At 39.0% G+C, this 21,025-nt stretch overlaps 1 protein-coding gene across 3 annotated transcripts in view; it reads right to left on the bottom strand.

The window, feature by feature from the left end:
* The window catches only part of SEPTIN9 (septin 9), a 174,287-nt gene that overhangs the window by 105,999 nt on the left and 47,263 nt on the right, over positions 1-21,025 (bottom strand). Inside the window, exon 1 of one of the 3 annotated variants that reach the window (XM_072403812.1) lies at positions 158-557. The exons of the other annotated variants lie outside the window; for them this stretch is intronic. Coding sequence (XP_072259913.1) covers positions 158-212 — 55 coding nt within the window. The 5' untranslated portion in view covers positions 213-557. Of the gene's footprint in view, positions 1-157; positions 558-21,025 lie in introns of those variants that run through there. 3 annotated transcript variants of the gene reach the window in all.

The following is a 21,025-nucleotide window of genomic DNA, read 5'->3' as shown; positions in this document are numbered from 1 at the left end:
CCTGCTCCTCACCATCATCATGGACTTTACCATTGGAGTTCTTTCCTTCTCCAATCTAGTTCAGCACAAGCACAGCTTTCTCTCCAGGCTATGATACAACACACACATCTGTTACAAATATTACAAAAATATTCAGAACAATTTGATTTTTACTAACCTTCAAAGTCGGAAATAATACCTTCCAGGTGCGCGTTGACCGTAGGATCAGACATTTTGGGGACCGTCCACTATTCCAGATCCCAGCAGTGATTTCTTTTTTTTTTTTCTTCCCCCCCTCCAAACAACAAATCCCAAATTTGGAAAAATGGGCTCACATCAGAAGCTGCCGCCAAGAAGGGGGAAGGAGAAGATGGAGAGGGAAGGAGGGGAGGGGGGGAAGGATTCTCCTGTTATGATTGAGGTTCTAAACTCTTTTTCCCTGTATTGCGTGGAGGGGTTTTGTCTCTCACTCTCTCCCTAACTTGAGCTCAGCACAGAAACACAGCCCCTAAAAGCTGATTTGAATCAATGGTGCAAAGACAGCCTTCTGACTCCACCTTCTGACACACACATACATGCACGCACACTCACACACATTCACACATCTCACATTCCCCAGGCTGCCCAGCTGCAATGAGATGGCTAGCTTTCTGGCAACCCTCTATAATCCTCTAAATGCAACAGATCTGTCTGTTAATGGGTTAATCTCGACAGCTGGCACGCCACAGCGTAAATCAGATTGGGCAGATAAGTATTTTTGAAATATTTTTAGCCTCCATGCCAGCCTACTAATGTTACGATCAAATAATGAGAGAACAAGATTCACCCTTCTGTAATATATTACACCATAATATTGATATTTCAGTGTTTGAAGGCGTGAATAAATGACGTATATCCGTGCCCATAGCATGAACACATTATGATATATTGGAAGAGGAAGGTGTACCGAGGATTCTGGCACCTTTCATTTCATTGGATACGTTTTTGACATCGTAGTATATTGGGTTCCAAAACCTCAGTCCATGGCATAGAACACTGGGACCCAACGGGAATAGGATCGCTATGGGGCAGGCTGGGCACAACTCTGGGCAAAGGCTCGCCAGTGACCCAGGCCATGCCAACGCTTTTGATAGCAAGAGAAAGAGTACAAGAGAATCCAAACATGAAGATCCTCAATTATTATTATTAAAAATAATAATATTATTAAACAGGATTTATATAGTGCCAACATGTTACGCAGCGCTGTACAATAAATAGAGGTTGTAAATGACAGACAGCGACACAGGAGGAGGAGAGGACCCTACCCCGAAGAGCTCTCAATAACATTTTATGGGGTGACAACGCTTTGTCCCGACTGTACTCTTGCATTGTCAACCTTTCACATGGCTTCTGATGACTACAAGAGTCCATTTCAATGCATATTGCACAGGAATGGTCCACTGTTGTCACCGTCATGAAACCCACTCAGAGAAGTACATAGCTACCAACCGTTCCTATTTTGGAACACATTTCTCTTTACTTCTCATTTGCTCATCTTGTATATACTATTTAAATAAAAGTAATAATAGATTAGGAAAGGGAAGTTTTTATTGCTGGGTTCCTGTTAAGAAGATTCACCCCTCTATTTGCCCTGCTGAGTGCTGTCACTAAGAAAAAAGTAACGGAAAGTCCAAAAGTTTAGATTTGTCCCCATTAGGTAATGAAAATCCTCCAATGGGGGGCACTCATTTTTGCTGAGCTTCTCAATTTGGGAGATTTCCTATAACTTTCTTTTTATTTTTATAACAGGAAATGAAAAAAAATTCCCCCAATAGTACACAACATGGGGTTTATACATTTACTACTTTATCAAACACAAAACATACATTTGACCTAATCTTTTTTACCCACCCCTAAAATATTGCATGCATTGCTTCAAAATAATAAAAAAAAGTAATAGTGGAAAAAAAGGGACACATGGGTTTACTGAATCATGTTTGCAGGTTCTCCACGTGTTTGTTTGGGTTTCCTCCGAGTACTCCGGTTTCCTCCCACATTCCAAAAACATGCAGCTAGGGTAATTGGCTTCCCCCCTAAATTGACCTTAGACAGTATTAATGACATATGACTATGGTAGAGACATTAGACTGTGAGCCCCTTTGAGGGACAGCTATGAGTGACATGACTATGGACTTTGTACAGCACTGCCTAATATGTTGGCGCTATATAATTTCTGTGTAATAAAAATTTTGGCATTGTAATTAATAATATTTCCTTTAACTGGACATATGCCAGGGGTGTCACAATTTCCTGTAAACTTTGTGTTAAAGGCTCTTTGTGCTCTTTATCATCTGACAAACTTGGAGATGTAGAAATGCCTTAGAAAAAAAGATCTTGCATGTATCTAGACGGGAAGTAGCAGAAAAGAGGCTGCCGAAGACCCACAGCACAAAGCATGAAAACGTGAAAATAGATACCTATATTCTTAATACACTAAATCTAATCTAAAGAAAAAATAAAAGTAGGAAAAGTTACTTTTACCAGTGACTTTAATACTTGTGTGCTGTTTAGCTCCCAAAGCCTACAGAACAATGAATGTATGCAAAGATGTCAAGAGAGCATTTTTCTATTTTTTATTATGCTGGTATTTTTAATGCATGTTTTGTAGCTAACAACCCTCCTTTATAAAAGTATTGAGGTTACGCATGTTCTCTTTATTGATATATCAGGGGGTTAATAAATTCCTAATGCTGCCTTTGTCTGCATCTTGCAATGTCAATAAGGGACACAGAATCTCTCAGTTTGCATGTTATCTGGTTGCTACCACTCGGGTTCTGAAGTCTCCTATCCAGTAATAAAACCTAAACACTACCAGATCCATTAAGCACGAAGGAGACCAGTGACAAGAATTTAATTGGTCAGTGAATACTATGCAACCACAATATCTTTAATGTGTGCCCCGTAGTTACCTGAGAGGGTGCCCAGTGTCACGATCCTGGCAGGGTGCCTCATACATTTGTCATGTCCCTGACATGGATATTTTTCAGTCATCATGCTCTTTTTTGGGGTACCCCATTTAGCGGACATGGCCTTATTGTAGTGTCCCATTAATTTGTCATGTCCATGACTTGCCTTATCTTTCAGTCACCATGCTCCTGTTAGGGTGCCCTATGAAACTGACTGGTGGGGCACCCCAATAATTTGCCTTGTCCCTGGCTGGGTGCATCTTTCCGTCACCATGGCCCTGATAAAATGCCCCATGAAGTTTACATGTTCTTGACAGGGTGCTTCTTTCAGCCACCATGCTCTTGGCCGGGTACCCGATGTCCCTGACATGGTCCACATTTCATAAACCATAGCTTTAAAAGGGTGGCCCATGATGTTGACATGTCCCTGTTTGGGTGGCCCATGATGATGACATGTCCCTGTTTAGGTGGCCCAGGATGCTGACATGTCCCTGTTAGGTTACCTATTCATTTGTCATGGTCCACCTTTCAGTCACTATACCTTTATTAGGGTGCCCCATGAGGTTGACAGGTCCCTGCTGGGTACCCTTTTCATTTGTCATGTCCCTGTCATGATCCATAGATCCATCACAATGCCCTTGGTATTATGCCCCATGAATCTGACAAATGCCTGGTGGGGTACCGCATTCAGCTGTCATGTCCCTGAAGGGTGCACCTTTTAGCCATCATGCCCTTGGTAAAGTACCCCTTGAAGTTGACATGGTGGGGTGCCATATACACCAAACATGTCCTTGGTAGGCTCTCCAATGTGGTTGCTGTGATCATGGCAGGGTGACTAATACTTTGTTATAGAGTGGTTGTCTTCTGGTTGTTGGGTCTATGGTGGAGCACCATAAGGCCAAAGGTTTTCTTGGTATGTCTTACTATTTTGGCTCATAGGGGTGAATCTTTTGAAGATCTATTCTCAGCCCAGTGCACCCATAGGATGCGACCTGACTCCTATCCTAATGCCCTCGAAGGAAAAGGGTCAATATGGGGGAATAATAACTTGTAGCTACACATACTTTATGAATCCAATGTGTGTGAGGGGTGAAAGTCTGTCCTACACGATGCAATATAATGATGTGGGGGGTTCGCCCCTCCTCCCTTACAACTCATGTATGAAATACTCGGAAATCGAGTCTCAGTGTGGCTTTAAAATTAAGAAATGAAGGAATTAGGGATGGAATCCGATGTTACACTTTTGTAAGAACCACATAGAAAATGGTAATGAAAAAACAAGCCAATACTGTACTGCATAATAAGAAACAAATGTTGAAGCTAAGCTTGGAGTTTTTGTCTTCACCACAATGAGCTAATTCACATATTTTTATTTCATTGCTGTCATTGATTTTTTTTTCCTAAATCACATTTCCCTCTGTATTTCCATGATCTGTGCCATCTCTTTCTGCTTCCTCGGTATTGGAAGGCGGGTGATTCAGCAGCTAACGGGTTACAGTGATGGCGTCACCATATCCTGGAATTGGATTGATAGGCAGCAGGAACTCCTAAAATATCAAGCAAGAGGAAAAGCCAGCTGTCAACAGGAAGCCAGCCACACACAGGGGGGTACCGGCCTGGACATATGTTCACTAGGTCTATTATTGTGGGCATTTGGATGCAGCATTCTCACATCTGCCCCTGGTACATTATCACAATGGTTAATTCCCGAAAAGTTTCCTGCATAATTAATGAGTTCATTCAGTAATTCAGCTCAGCAAGTCATGTATCTGGTACCTTAACAACCAATCAACAATCAGCTCATAGCTAATCTGACTCCCCATTGGTTTCTTTTGTTCACTGTTCTCTGCAGATCATGCATTTACCACTGCCAGATCTATTCCATATGTAATCAAATATTCAACTTTACTCTATGAACTTTTACAAAGAATTTAACCATAAAGTTCATGGATGAAGGATGATGGATGGTTGAAGTCTACAATAAATGCACTCATCCTATTCCAATATTCAACACATCTATAATAGTGGAACATTTAAAAAAAGGAACCAGGTAGATCCTTTCTTGCAGAATGTACCTTCTACAATAAAATAAACTTATCTGCCTTGGCACCTATCCTCACTCCGTCATGGGTTCTGCCATCTTCACTTAGTTCTCTTCTGGGTTCCTAATCTTTAGCGATCCACGCCACAACAACATAACTCCCGAGCATGCTATCTCTTACCCCATGCATTCAAAATGTATCCAGCCTGGCAACCTGCAAACTCCAGGAAAATACATGAAATAATGCATTATTAAATTTTGGATGTATAAGGAAGTTGACTTTGCATCAGCCTTTAGCCTGCTCTTGTACAACAGTACTGGAACTGGTAGAGGTCAGGGAAAGCATGGAGAGCCAATGAGGTTTGCTCGATGAACATGTGCTAATAATATGATATGCTGATAGGACAACACAATGCAGTGAGCAGAGGGATGACCCCACCAGCCTGCTGTTGCTCCCTCATTGACCAGTCTGCTGACACCATGTACGTCCTGACTGTAACAGAGAAAATGGTAGTCATCAAAGGAAGTGCTTTTTTGATGCCTTGTAAATTTTAAGACTGGTGGATGAAAATACAAAATCCTTTAGCAAGTAAAACATCTCATATCTGCACATTTTGCTGTTTGTCTGGAGATCAGCATTAATGTAGTATCCCAAGGTACTTATGGAGAAGCAGAATGGTGACAGTTGGGAATTTATCAGATTGTCTCAGTACATAGGAAAGCGGCCCCAGACCTCCCAACGGTGGTCCATAATTGGACAGGCAATCCCCAAATCTATTCTGCACAGGGGCTGATTTTTGGCTTCATCCCTCACTGCTTCAGTATATTATATTGAACTAAAAATGCTGATTATCTTTTCCTAATTTGTTTGACCAAATATAAAAAAAATTAATTCATGTTAATTCCCTAGCTCAGAGGTGGAACTAGACTTCCTAATAGATGTAATATTTTAACTTATGTTGCATCCTTGAAAAAATGTAATGAAACATAAATATAATTCAGGACCAGTATAAAAGAAGTTGTTCAACTTTTTTGGCCTAATTAATGGTTGTTGAGTGGTCACCTATGGGCACATTATGGCCCTAGATGATCACTTGAGAAGAAAGGTTTGATAATTCGGTCAGTTAGTCTGATCTATTTTGAATTTAGAGAGTAATATTCATGCCAAGATAGTAAAGGCCTTATTGTCAAGTATAGTTCCAGCTCATTACATCATTGAATGAATCTACTCTTACTTGTATTTTACACTGATACAAGATACTGAATCTGTTCATGCTGATGTACTAGCATATAACAGAAGTTCTCAGTAGGCTCTTTATAACCTAATGTGGAAATGCAAACAATGTATTTGTTCTTCAGTGCCTAAACCCTTTCTACTGCCGGCTTCATGGTAAGGTTTGGGCAAAGGTCTTACCGGGGAGTGGGCGTTCCAACTCCCTTTACTAGCAAGCTGGAATACTGCAACCTTTGGCTGTGCATGAAGAAAGAGGAACTCTAATACATAAAGGGTTATTCTATCTTGAATGCTATGTTTATTATGCCTGTCTCCTTGTTGAGATTTTGAGGATTTTACCAGCTGCTGGCTAAGGTATTTCCGTCTCTCTTTATGTCTCAAGCAGTCCAGCTGGAAAATACACACTGTTTGTTCACATTGTGGTAGCTATTAAGAAGTATTGGATAAGAATAGGAACTGGACAATGCCTTTCTATAGCCAAAACGTTTTTGTTTTTGATAGTGTAAGGAAGGGTCATGATATGTGTGTACCATTAGCAACATTTCCTTTCCTTTTTTGGGTGTCAACTCCAAAAGTAGAGTTTGGAGGTATAAGGAAAGTTAGAACAATTGTCCCCATTGGTAGATTTACCATAACTTCTTGTTGAGGGCAATGTCAACATTTTAAATTTACCTTTGTTTTTTGGTGACAATGTAGTAGCAGGACTGTCAGTATAGTCCGTACACTACAAGGACTGCCTTCCTTGGGCGTCAACATCACCACCTGCTTGACATAGACAATTTTGTTGGCTGTTGGTAGTGAGTACCTGGTCTGAATGGTTCAGAACATGGCATCAGTAGAAGGGGCCATGGATCCTACTGGATGGGTACGGGGGAGAGGGGTTGCAGGGTCAGAGATAGAATTTATTTTTTGCCCAAACATAGGGTTTAACTTTTGTGGTGGCCATATTATCCATTGGTATATTTTATATACCGTAATTGCATATGAACATATTGTTTATGCATACATTGATACCTTAATACAAGGATTCCTTCCACCCTCGGGAAGTTCTTATAGGCTATCTATGGCTATTGTTAAATGTGAAAAACACAAAACAGGGAAAGCTGCGTTCTTCCATGGTAAATCCACCCCTTCGCCCATGTCTTCTCAGCAGCAATACAAGGTTATTGGCCCAAGCGTCAATTCCAAAGCAATCTACCTACATACATGCTGGCATAGCAACTGCCGTCACACATCTGAATTAATGAAAATAAAATCCATTGTAATCTACGCGTTTTTAAAAATCACATAATGCATAATGTTCAATTAACGTCATACCTGCCACAATGAATGCCAGTGTGTGATTAAATACTTTTATGACTTTCCATTTTCAATAAGTAGAATTAAAATACTGCAGATGAAGTTGCAGCATTTTAGTAATAAGATCAGAGAGCAGAGATAAACTATTAACATACTGTGAAAATGAATCGTGCCGACAGTTACATAATATTCACATACAATAGGCTAAAAAATATTAGGATGTATTTTTATTTAGGATGTATTAAAATCGTCTCAATGTAAATGGGAAGGGGATCTGCTTTCAACTCTGCACAATGATTGTTCCTCAGTCACAGTAAGTCTTCGTGTATGGAATGCAATTGTAATTTCAGCAATCAGTTAACTACAGTGCAAACCTCAGAATAAAATACAGAATCCACAAATATCCTAATGAATATGATGTGTGAGCCCCTTTCTATGCAGCATTCCACTGTACCACAAGGCCATGCAATGATGGCTCCTAGGGGGTGTGCCATTGACAGTATTGGCTCCCGAAAAGTGGTAGCATGCTGCTGAGGGTCATTCGAAAGTAAAAAGGGCTGGTGGACCGTAGAGGAGGAGGGCTGGTGGACAGTAGAGGAGGAGGAAGGCAGCACTGGGGAGTGAGGAAGGCAAGTATTACTTTAGAAACTGTTGGGTGTGGGTGGAATAAGTGTTTAGTAGTTTCCCTGCCACCATCAGGAGCTTCATGGTGGGTGGAAAGCAGTGGAAAACCAGCAAACTTTTGTTCCCTGATCTTCATGGGTAATATAAACCGGGAAGTGATCAAAACTGGGCTGTCAAAAGCCAGCAACTCTGGCCAAGCAGGCAGCTGATGGAGCACATTAGCTTCCTTGTCTTCAAAAGAGTGCATTGGTGGCGATCGATCGCCCATTATATCTTTATGAGGACCTTTCACCATCAGTAAGCCTGATTTCATAAAGTTCTCCAATACTGGGGATGATAGACTAGCATGGGAGAACATGGGAGATCCCAAAATCCTGGAGGGCTTTAATAAATAGGCCCAATATGGTATTACATGAAGGGCTTATCAATAATAGCAATAAAGCACAGTCAAATAAATTAAAGATTGCAAACGTTTAGTTCATAAAAATGATTATAGACCCACCCCCCAAAAAAAAATAAAAATAAATAAAAGCTCCCTATCCAATGCTTTTATTGTCCTTCATTGGATTAACTGCTGCTGGAGTAGGTTTATCAGCTAGGGTTGGTGTAGACCATGGGGAAGGCAAACTCTGGCCTTTAGGCCAAATACGGCCTAGCCAGCAGTCTGTTCCAGCCTAACGCCCCCTGGTCCATCCAGCCTAACCCTGACCGGCAGAGGTTGGCAACTGGCGGCTCCAGGGCCGCATGCAGCTCTTGAGCCTCTTTTTTATGCCTCCCTTCCCTATTTACCACAGTTGGCGTTAACACTTCCGCCGCCAGGGTAAGGGGACATTCTCTCTCTTCCGTATGCATTGCGGAGGAGAAGGATTCCTTTTCAGGGCCGTTCCCTCTCCTCTGTATGCATTGCGGAGGAGAGGGATTTCCCTCCAGGGGCATTTCTGAGGGGGGGAAGAGCCATCAGCGGGGGACTGGAGAGAGAGAGTCCGGCCTGTGTGCCTTCTTGACCTCTTAAAATGGCCTAGTAGCCAAAAAAGTTTGCTGACCCCTGGTGTACACCATCACTAGCACTCTCATTCAAGAGGTTTTTTTCTAGGAAAGGAAGATAGTAAATCATGCTCCCTGTTGGTCATTGTGCCATTGTTTCTGGTGCCAATTATTGAAGCATGACAGCTGGTATGACAATTGGGCATCCAGCATATTCAGAAGAATGGGCTAGCAACAGGCTTTCCTTTGTTAGCTTCAATGCTGATTTAGTCATGTGCTTTTTAATTGTATCAATAAGTGTGCTATAAATTATTTGGAGATCACATATGTTGCTGTCCTTTTAAGGGGAAAACATCATGTAAATATTAACTTTCTATAAACAATTTTCCTATTTTTATCCCATCATTAGCGCCCCCATAGAGACAGTAGAATTTATTGAATTACTGTGTATGAATGATGTGATATTTTTTCTATGCACACATGTTCAGGAGCAAGTAAGGAAATTGCTTTTTTTTAATTTAAATTAAATTTACAGAATATGAATACAGCAACAGATGCTACTGAAATAAGAAGGTATCCAGATAGAAAGATGAACATGCTTACATACCAGGATGGATCTGCTAAAGGCAAAATTGGCTGGTGGTGGTCATTCTGTGTATATTTATTTATTACACATGTAGTTACTATCATCATAAGATATGACGTTTTGTTATATAAATTTATATTTTATGTTATGGTATGTTAACTCTAGTTAAGTTAGGCCTATCAAAACAAAAAAATATTTTATATTCAAGAAGCAATCTCATACCTCTAATGTTATATCATACAGTATATAGACAAAGAGTGCACTCCTGCTACCTGTAATATGGGTAATGATGCAAAAAATTGGTGGCTATATCAACAAGAGGTTTCTCAACATTAAATTGACTTTAATTTCGAGCTTGGAGTTTGTAGCACATCTCTAAATAGTGCATTATATAAAGACCTGGTTTTTTCAGGTCTTTAGGGAACACCTTCAATATTTACTAAATCCACAACTCACAGTATAATAGAGTGGTAATGGGAAGAATGCTTCTTGCTTTATTGGTAATTGGCCAAGGAGATCATTTAAACTGACCTGAGAGGTACAAATTGCTCATTGTTTAAGGTCCTCCTAGTAATACTTGAAGGGTTCCACGTAATCCTGGTTGAGAATCAGTGATCCATCACTTGTACATTGAGAAGGACAGAGTGATGAGGTTTTAAAAAAAGACAGCTGTAGGCTATGGGTAATTTCAGCTCAGGGTGCTGCTTTGGGCAACAAAGGTTGCATGCCTAGAGACTCTGACCGAATACCCCATAATGCAGCCATTCTTAACCAGGGTTCAATGGAACCCCATGGTTCCTCCAGGGGATGCTTGAGTTTCCATGAACTGTGGTTGATTGATCTTCTATTTGAAGATGCCTGCATAGTTCTTTGTCCAAAACCCCTTTGGTAGAGCCAGTTATATGACTCATAATGTTTTTAGTTGTTTATCAAATATGATATTCTAGCCGCCAGTATAGGAGGAAATTTATTCCACTAGCCACCCCACTTAACCCCCTAAAATTGGTTTTAGCAGGGGTTCCTATAGACTATAGGTTCCTTAGTGTTAAAGTAGTTATAGCATACCTAAACTCAAACTCAATCTTTTAATTTAAAGTAAACATTTTTGTTTTTTTTTTGGCTTTTTTAAAGGGTGCAGCATTGCCCCTCCTGGGACATCTATGTCACGCATCCCGGGAGGCTCTTGGCTACTCCTTCTGCACAATGGCCAAACATCTCGGGCATGCGCAGAAGGAGCCCTTTTATCAATAGAAAAAAAATTGCCGATCTCATGCATGTACAGTAAGATTGGCAATTTTTTTCAATTTTCATCACCCGATCTCTCGCCTGCGCAGTGTGAGATCGGGTGATGCAGGAAGAAGGACCCGGAAGAAGAGAGAAGAAGATGTCATCGCTGGGCCGAAGACAGATACTGGGACAACGCAGGACCCGATGGAAGAAACCTCCTGACGCATAGACTGATTTGCGGTATTGAAGGTGTGTGATTATTTTTTGTTTTGGGTTTACTTCCACTTTAAATAAAAAGCAGCTTTTGTGTGTTCCATCAGTAAAAATCTTGACCAGCTTCTATGTTGAAAAACTGATGACCACGCCTTTGAATTTCCCAAACCTCACGTTTGGCCTGGTATAGTGCCCTTCATAGTAACTGGACATTAGAGGGTGCAAGATGGGTCACCCCAAGTAATAATAGAGGTTTGCACGACAGGGAACCAAGATTTCAGGTCTTCAGAAGCTTCTACAAGGTGCATAAGTATGTAATAATGTCCTCTACAAAGCTATCTTTAGTATCAGCTCTTATTGTATTTTTTTACTGACCATTAGAAGATGCTTTATAGGCAAAATACTGAAAATTTAGATGACATAAAAATATTCCCAACAAAATGTTTTTTTTTAATGAACATTAAGATCTTAATAAAGAAGAATATATGAATAGGTAAGCTATTTAGTTTGTTTTGCTAAACCTCAGTGCCATATTCACGTACTGCCAGTCTGAGGCTTCTAGAAACATGCAGTCACTTTACCTTAACTAAAATGTTTTTCATTTCCGCTAATTGAAAACAGGACATTAAAAAAGGATATCATTAAAAATTATTTAAAGTAAATTTACTGCAGGGAGGACCCCAGCCTAGGAAAATGCAATTCTGCCACCTACAGGAGTACATGGAGATGACAGCCAACATTTCTGCTGCTACTTCTCTAGCCTAGAGGAAGATGGGATGGAATTGGAAATCTTTAGCAACATGAATGTGAGTTAAATAAACATGTCTGCACTAATTACACGTATAAATATTGTCATTGTTTCATCAATATGTCAATGATGACCATATGATCTCTGAACTGTTAACTAAAAATCTTTTTGTTCCCCAAATGTTCAGCACATACATGCAAAAATGTATACTGTGTTATCCTTTTCAAAGCAATACACAGGAACACCATTAGCAACTTCTGGGCTATAGGCGATACTAGGTAACCTTCCTGGACCCCTAGAACCCTTTTTTTTGCATTGCAAAATTAAACTCTTTTGATTGGGGCTCGGTACAAAAGTACCCCTTGTTTTCCCTGATACCCCCTGACTCCCTGACAGTAGAGCAATGCTTTAAAAGACTAGGCTTAGTAAAATTTTACCCTTGAGGAACTCCTCAAATATTTTCAGATCTCAGGAAACCCCTGCTAAAAACATTTTATTGGGGGTTGATGGGAAAAAGTCATTTAAGTTGGTGTCCAGGTGAAAAAATGCCCCCTTACAGGGGTGGTTGTAATACAACAAACCAATACCATCATTCGAGACATGCAGATGTGTCTACAAAGTTTGCCCCAAAACTTTGCAGGTATCATCAAATTTTACATGCCACGGTTTAAGGAATTTCCCGCAACTCTGGAGGAACACCGGGTTCCACGGATCTCTTGTTTAGAATAGATGCTCAAATGTTTTGCATACTGTGATGGAGCACAAAGATCATGCACTCCATACCATCAGGGACTGAATTAAGATAGAAGGGAGAACTATTGCAACTCTTTAGTTCCAGTGAACTTATGGTTCCACTGTTCCTCTATTTATTCCTCTATTTATCTTCTTTATAGGATATCAGGTTTGTAATAGTCTATGTGTATGTATATGACATGTGCATGGCTTATGGATCTGACTACAAATCTCAGAGGCTTTATGAAAACCAACTTTTTAGGCAGCAGATTAAAGAAACAGGTAGCAGAGAGAAGTGTAATTTGCATGCCATTAGCAGTCTTTTTGTACACATACTTACTTTTTAAAAGCATTCTGTCATTATGGAATAAAACTTAGTGGGTTGTTTGTTTTAAATCAAGCCCAAGTAAGATATACTGAAACAGTATTCTACCTTTCTAAAAAAAATCATACTGGGTATGTGATTATCAAATTTCAGAATTCGAGGCCTCCTTTGGGATTAAATTTTGTTTTAATAAATGATCTGTTTGCAAAGAGATAATGATCTATCTTGGATACCGCTGGTTTTTGGCTGGCATGCTGGGAAAATAAAATGATGACCGGATCTCTGATTGCCAGGTTTGCATCTATGGCACCCTGAGTAGAGGGATTAAGTAGAGGATTCAACACTCTCATTTCTTTAAAAGCAGTATAAAGTTGGAAGGTATAAAGGTCATTCGAACAAGTAGGATTTATTAAAAACAAAAAGTATGCTTTGTGATGGTTAAAGCAGCGGTCCCCAACCCCTGGCTGTCTGACAGGTGAGCCACGGCTCTGGCCGGTGCACCCTCCAGCGGTGGTTGGCGGGTTGTGTCTCAGGGGAGTGGGTTCTGGCATCATGACGTCACTCTGGGCAAGTTTCTTCCCCTTTGAGTGACACCCGGCGTCCCGTGCATGCGAGGTCCAGAGTTTGTGAGATTAGTGGTCCACAAGCTCTAAAAGGTTGGAGGACATTATGTGGGTGTGCGAAGACCCTTGAAGAACCTCTAAATATGTTGCAAACCTGCACATCATACAAGGGGCCACACCACACAAGTCCACAAAGTTTATTTCTACTGGTTAGGAAGGTGAAGCAGTGGCCCCATCTTAGATTGTATTTAGGTCTGCAGTTTCTATGTGATCAGCTTTAATACCGGTCATTTGAGGTCTTCAAACCATGCACGAGAGCTGACATCAGCACATTGACAAGTATGACAGTATCACGCAGTAGCCTTGAATGTAACTTTTTATGGAAACAGTTTATTTGCTGGCTTTAGCTTGCATGTAATCCTTGCGTGTAAAGATAGCATGTAAATCCTAACTGCTGAAGCACAATAATCATGTTTTTTTCCATCTATTGTTCCATCTCCTGCAAACTACATGCTGGAATTCCATCAATTGCTCCAAGATATTCTGCAAGACAGGTTTCTTGATGGTGACATCAATGGATTATCCCTGTGCAATGTGCTTTAGTATGGCTGCTTGTAGTCCCTACTGAAAGAATAGGGGTGCAGCTAAATGTTGTCACCCTATAATAAGAAATGCATTAATAGGGATCCACGCCGGAGGTCATCTCGTATTGCAGATTTTAAAATACTGATAATGGCTTTTGAAATTACTTTAACATGTTAAAGCTTATATTTAATTATAATAATTGGGTGTACAGATAATTTAAAGATATAATTGGTGTTCTCATCTGGTTAGCAGTTTGGAATATATCCAATGACAAGTTCATGCATAGGGAATGGAAAATAATTGTTTAAAACAGATAAATAACTAGCTTGACCTTATAAGACACCACTATTCATCACTGTTGAGATTGAATGCCTACTAACTCCCAACCTACAAAATCCCTACAATACGGATTGTGTATACATTTCCCATTACTGTTTATATAAAGAGAAACAAACAAAATATATTAGGCAGAAAGAACTGCAACATTCCTCTGGGGATTAAATACTTAGCCATGTACATGTTTCTAATGCGCAGTAATCTGTAAGCATTTAATCCTATAAAGATCTGTATATACACATAATCATATATTAATTAAAAGAGCTGCTAATACAAACTAGTCACAGCTTCATAAACAAAATCACCCAGCTAAGTTATTGAAACAAACCATAGGGGAAGTGAAGGGCCTAAACCTGCTGATGTTTACTAAACTGCATACAGTTAGGCTTTGTAATCAGCCCCGCTTCACACTGAATGGTTTGTGTCTGGATCCATCAAGGGGATTTTTACTGTGAGTGGTATATGCTGTGTACATGTTCTGCAGATTTCTTTTCTTATCCTGTACGGTCCAATAGCTGTCACATTGGAAGTCTGGGGAAAGCTCCCTATGATGACATCAGGGTTCTGGGATATCTAGGGTTCGTGCAGAAGTTGGCAGGGGTTTCTTGAGCTGTGGCTATTTGAACATCCATAAAATGGCATCTGCATAGATCCGGGGGAAATACGCCATTTAGCAGAGCCCGCTCCCTAATATATGTATACCTATAATGTATATATATATGCCTATGTATAATGACCATTCTTCCCAATGGCAACCATGTAAAAAACTGATTCTTTATAGCAGGGGTACCCTACTCAGTCCCAGTGTGCGGTGGCACCAATTTGCACATAATTTAGAGCTGGCTTAGATAGAAAAGAGAAAGGTCATTAGGTGTGATTATGACTGTAGCACCATAGCAGACCACATATATGGTGTATGCCCAAAATGGTAACAATATTATTTATTCTGTGCATTTCTTTTTGGGGACTTGTCCCAAAATTACCTGTCCTAAAAACACAGCACAAACTGGTGAATCTACCTTCACCTCCATGAAATGACAACTGTAAAATGGACAATAGACACCGGGCAAATAGACAGTAAATCTCCTGTGCTGGGATACAGAAATAAAAAACATGGGTTCTATCCTTCTCCAGTCTATTCAAAACTCAAAGTAAATGTTTTTGGTTTGAATTACATCTGATTACTGTTGTAATAGACAATGTCCACCTGTTTGGGTTTAGACTCATCTTATTTTACCAACTTTCTTGGTAAAAAAGTGTGCAAACCCCAAAATATTATTAGTATGTGTTCCTGTATACAGTAAACACTTTTTTTGTGATTCTGTTGAAAAGTTTCTTACATGGAGATCTTGCTGACAACACTAAGCCAATGGCTATCAATTAGAAGCAGCGTTGTCATCTTGTGGTCTGCATTACTTCAATTAGCCGGTGGTTTGCCAGCAGAGTGGGACCATTGATTACTATAGGGATCCAAATATCTCCTAGCAAAAGTCAGATTTGACCCCTACTTAGATAATAGATAGATAACCGGGTATGGTATTGAGTAATTACCTTCATTTATTGCTCTGATGACAACTCAAAATTAAATTTCTCTCAACTTTTCTGTCTTAGAGACAACGGCCACATGAAGAAGTTAAAGCTCCCGAGCAGGAACACAGACAACAAATTAGGAGAAGGTCTAATATATATATATATATATATATATATATATATATATAGTTCACTTTATATACACTACACTACGCTACACTAATGTTCATTTAAGCACTGGAAATTGTTTAAAAGTGGATTACCAATATTGAATATTTCATGGAACTTGCTGCAACTAATGACAAAACAAAGGGTTACCTTAAATAAGAGAATTCCTATCTTGACTTTGGGTGATTTAATGACTTTTAAGCATTAAGGTGGGAAACCTTCATGAAGCAATTATTACCCCAGTCATCAAAGGACTTCACATACAAGGAAAAACACACACTGTATATAGTAATGGAATAGGGGAATTTAGTTGACTTCATACTTCAATAATCTTTAGTTTGAAGACCAAGTAAAAAATTATACATAGGTAACCTTTTGTAACTTAAAAATGCAACATTTTTGTTTTATTTATAGATTAGTTTTCATGACGTCTATGTCCCACCAAAGAATTTCCTTTGCTTTCTTTCCTGGTGACAGTGGTCCACAGGGCAAACTGAGAGTAAATTTCCCTAACAAAGACACTGAGGGTAAAATTATTATCATGTTTTATATAGTAAAAGCATAATATTCAGTATTTTAGAGTCAATGGCCACATCTCTAGCTATCATTCAGATAAACTCACAATTGAATGTCCCTAACATATGTTAGTATGGCCCAAACGCATGTATTTGGTGTTCAGGCCAAGATTTAGACCCCAGTACTGAAAGGCGAGAGTGCTGGTAGCCATTAAGCCAATTAAACCAATTGATAGGGGTTTGAAGTTTTTACAAAAACTTGTGGTAAACAACGAGAGAGGTGGCAAGTTTATGTGCACTGTGAAACTATTTTTCTTGTTTTGGATAGAGTTAATTCCGGAATTAGAACTTCTCTCGTTGTTTACCACAATTCAGAATTCTATTACAGAGATTTATTCTCACTTCCAGTCTTGATGATGAGGTTTCACCAGAAAGCGTGAGAACTCTCCAAAAGAAACACAGACAGAAATTAAAATATGTTTCTTGTAGAGTAGGAACAGGCTAAAACCTCTGTCCAAATTTTAATTTCTGTCTACGTGCCTGATGAAGATTTTCCCTAACATCCTGTTTGGTAAAACCAACGACACTTGGACAATAATTGAGGGGAAGTCTCTCTACTGAAGCTCCAGCTAATAATGAAAACCTGATGAGTTCCAATCCTTCTTTTCTCTATTTGAAGCTTGAAACAATGTTTTTGGCTTGACATATATGTGAAGTCTTCATTGGAAAAACATATTGCCTTTATATATCAGCTACGCTGCACAAAAGATTTGAAATTCCACTCGTTGGGCGATGATTTTTCTCCAAGACATACATTTTAGTCCCCATTGGGATTGTAGAGTATTTCAGGAGTTTTTTTATTTTGAGAAGGCTTTCCGCTGACGGTAATGAACAGCTAAGAGGTCAGTGGTCCTGGCTCGCCACAATGATTACAGCTTTCTAGACAGCCAGCCATAGCAAATGGAGTGTGTGTGATTGCACTACCACTTATGTGTACGCACACAACATACACACACTGCCATCACCTATCTCACCATAAAATAAAAGAAAGGACCTCATGGGATTGTCACCACAATCCCACTCTATTTTTGTCTTTTAACAACTTTTTTCTGATTCAGTTTATATTATATAGGAAAAAGATGTATTTGGTCTGGTTTCTTATTTTTTTCAAGGTGAAGTCTACGTGGGATTGATGGGGAAATAGCTGGATGCAACTGTGATAAGCAAAGTGAGAGAAAGGTTTAGTGATGAACATTTGGTGGCATTAATTAATTAAGTTTTTGTACCTTTACAGAATTATTAGTTATGTCTTATAGCAGTTTTATTAACAAACGTAAGCTACAAGCGTACTACCTATTCAACCAATTGCAACATAATCCTTATTGGGGGTAATGTTGCCCACTTTCTGGGTGGATAATGTTTTACATGGTTTCTAAAAGTCAGTTTTGTTTGATTTATTTTTTTTTATGAAGTCTGGTGGTTGGGTAATGTCACGCAATTGGCGGGTAGACAGTATTGTACATGGCTTGGTAGTTAATTCCAATTGATTTATGGCGCCCCAGACTACAATTGTTGATGATTCAATGTTTAAAGTGGTTATGATAAGTTAGATTTGAGCCCTAAAACTTTTCATTTGTTGCTAATATTGTACTGTTGAGGTAGGGTCATAGTGAACATCTGTCATCTAATGCAGCAAATACAGAACCTAAAGGGACCTTGAGCTGAGCTGTCATCTAAGAGCTAGCCCAACACTGTGGGTCTGATTTATTAAAGCTCTGAAAGACAGGTAAAGAAATCATGGAGGAACCTTGGTGATCCAGAAAAAATGGAATGGACGGAAAACATCTGCCAACTAATAGCAAATGATTTTTAAGAAATCCTTGCAGGTTTGTTAAATCACACAGGTTATACCATAATATTCTATCTTCACTACCCTTAAAGAGTTTTATTAAAGATAAATAAGTTTCAATAAAAATAAATAAGAAAAGGGCTCTTGGGAGATGCAGTCCTGAGGGCTTGCCTAGGCAAGTAGCAACCTACCTCCAAGCAGATGTCCTTATACAGAAGTTTGTAAAGTAAAACAAGTATTTTATTAAAACGAAATCTCTTGTCCATAACCTATAATTCTTTAGCTAATAAAATAGAATGCATTAGGACTTCAGAACTTAAACAGGACTGAACAAGAGCTCCATGGATAGTAAGCAGAGTGATTCTACAGAGCTGCTAATAATAAGGGTAGTTTTATTATTATACAATATACAATCTAGGCAACCTGGGCTTTCCTTGGCTGTTTGGTTGATATGATCCAAACTGGCCAACATATTGAAAGTTACTATACATAGCATGATTTGAAAATAAAAATCATAGACCTACTATACCAAAAGATAAGTACTGCTGTGCTTACAACACAAATTATTCATTAAATTAGTTTTATACAATATTACAGTGTACAAATGAAATAATGTTTCTCAAAAAAAATATACAGAGTGGAATGACCAGTACTTGTTCTGAATTCAATATGAACATATAGTCTATGTTTTTTTATACTCGTTTTTGAATAATTTAGTCCTTAATGATCCTCATCATCATATCAATATCTTACACCATTCATTTGAGTAGCAACTCTAGTTTCCATTGTTACTCATCTTCTTGTAAAGAACAACCTAAGCCTCATGAAAACTGTGTAAGAATACTGCAAGACCAATTTCAGTGACACTGCTGTAAACTACAATACACAAGGCTAGCAAAGTACTACATTCAAAGCTAATATCACATTTTTAGAGATAGACTCCCAATTTTCCCTTTAGATTTTTATAAATCATATCCTGCATGTGCTGTATTGTCTGTGACTATTACAAGCTAGGGTACATTGACTGCTAGGAAATGAATCATCCGCTAGTTATGTCCAACAGAGTAGGCATTTTATTTAATGACGGAAAGTCCTTTGCTTTGTATGTTACTGTTTCTAGCTAAATTGAATTTGTAGATCCAGACAAGGACTGCTTAGGTCTGGTGTGATCTGACTGGTCCCGTTTAGAGGCCACACACATACATATAAATATCAAAGTGTATACTTAGTGTTTGGCCATAGTTTAGTACAGTATTGGGTGCTATTGCAATTCAACTATAAATTTGCTTGTTATAAATAGGTACAAATAGAACATAACATAAACTGATTTGTTCGGGGTTATTCCCATGCATTGCATTTTTACAATAAATACATGTAACCAAATGTGTATGCATTGCCAGGGTTTCTCTATGAGCTTCATTGTTTTCTAGCTTCTCATTTTGGCTCAGTAATTTTTTGGCGTGGGAGTATCAAGGCAAAGTTTTGCTTCATATGGAGTTTCAGTATCAAAATAATTTACAGAAGTCAATTTTCTTCACTTATCTGTGTTCTGATCCATGTTTGTCATGTGATACTTTGGTACAAACTGATCACAACCAAAAAACAAATTTAGCACATGTCAAAAAAAACACTAGGCTTGTTATCTAATGCTATACTGAATTGGTAACCTTAAACCTTTACTGACCCCTAATCCTAATCCTTAAACTCAAACTAATCTCTAACTTTAACCCATTAACCTTTACCCAAGGTCAGCCCAAACATCTCACCTTCTAATGTCACCCTAATTAGGAAATCCAGCTCTTAAATGTTAACCAATCCTTAAAATATCTTTGCTAATCTCAATTTAAACCTTAAAAATAACACAAATCCTAAAACATACCTAAACCTGAATCTGACTCTAAAAATCAATGTGACTCTAGAATGTAATGTAACCCCCAACCTAAACTCTAAACACCAACCACCTATCTAAATCTCTAAACATCCGTTTTACCCATAATCATTGCTCTGCTAATCAATTAACTTTTTGCCCTATCACAAAAAATATCACCAAAGTACAGAGCACTAAATTATCAGCATTGAAAACCTGTAGTGGGGGTTGAACTGAATGTAATATTTCTGGGAAGCCAAAATAATAGCTCTGGCGAGGAGGGGAGCTGTTGGAGTGTCCTACCCCTGTATAGGGCTATCAGGGGGGAAGACAACGGGTACTTTTACACAAGCGGTAATGGAGCCCAGGAAGTTAACTGAGTAAGTTGACCCTGAGGTATAGGTAGGGAAAGTATTCCTACTGACATAACATGGAAGCAGCCCCTGAGTGCACAATGGACTCCCCTTGGAGTTCTGTAATAAAAGGAGCTCCTAGGTATGTGAACAGTCCAGGTACACATATACACAGCAAAGGACCAGAACAGACACATATTCCGTATTCAATAAATCTTTAGAATTTCAAAAATATATTTTGGTCTAGACCTTCCCTTTCAACTAAGAATCATCAAGACCAGTTGAAGACTACCCCTAGTAATCCTTGTACTGCGTTGGTTGG

Source organism: Pyxicephalus adspersus, chromosome 3 (assembly GCF_032062135.1).
Source record: "Pyxicephalus adspersus chromosome 3, UCB_Pads_2.0, whole genome shotgun sequence".
Lineage (NCBI taxonomy): Eukaryota > Metazoa > Chordata > Amphibia > Anura > Pyxicephalidae > Pyxicephalus > Pyxicephalus adspersus.
The sequence above is the reverse complement of the archived record's forward strand: the minus strand, read 5'-3'. Positions and strand labels throughout refer to the sequence as shown.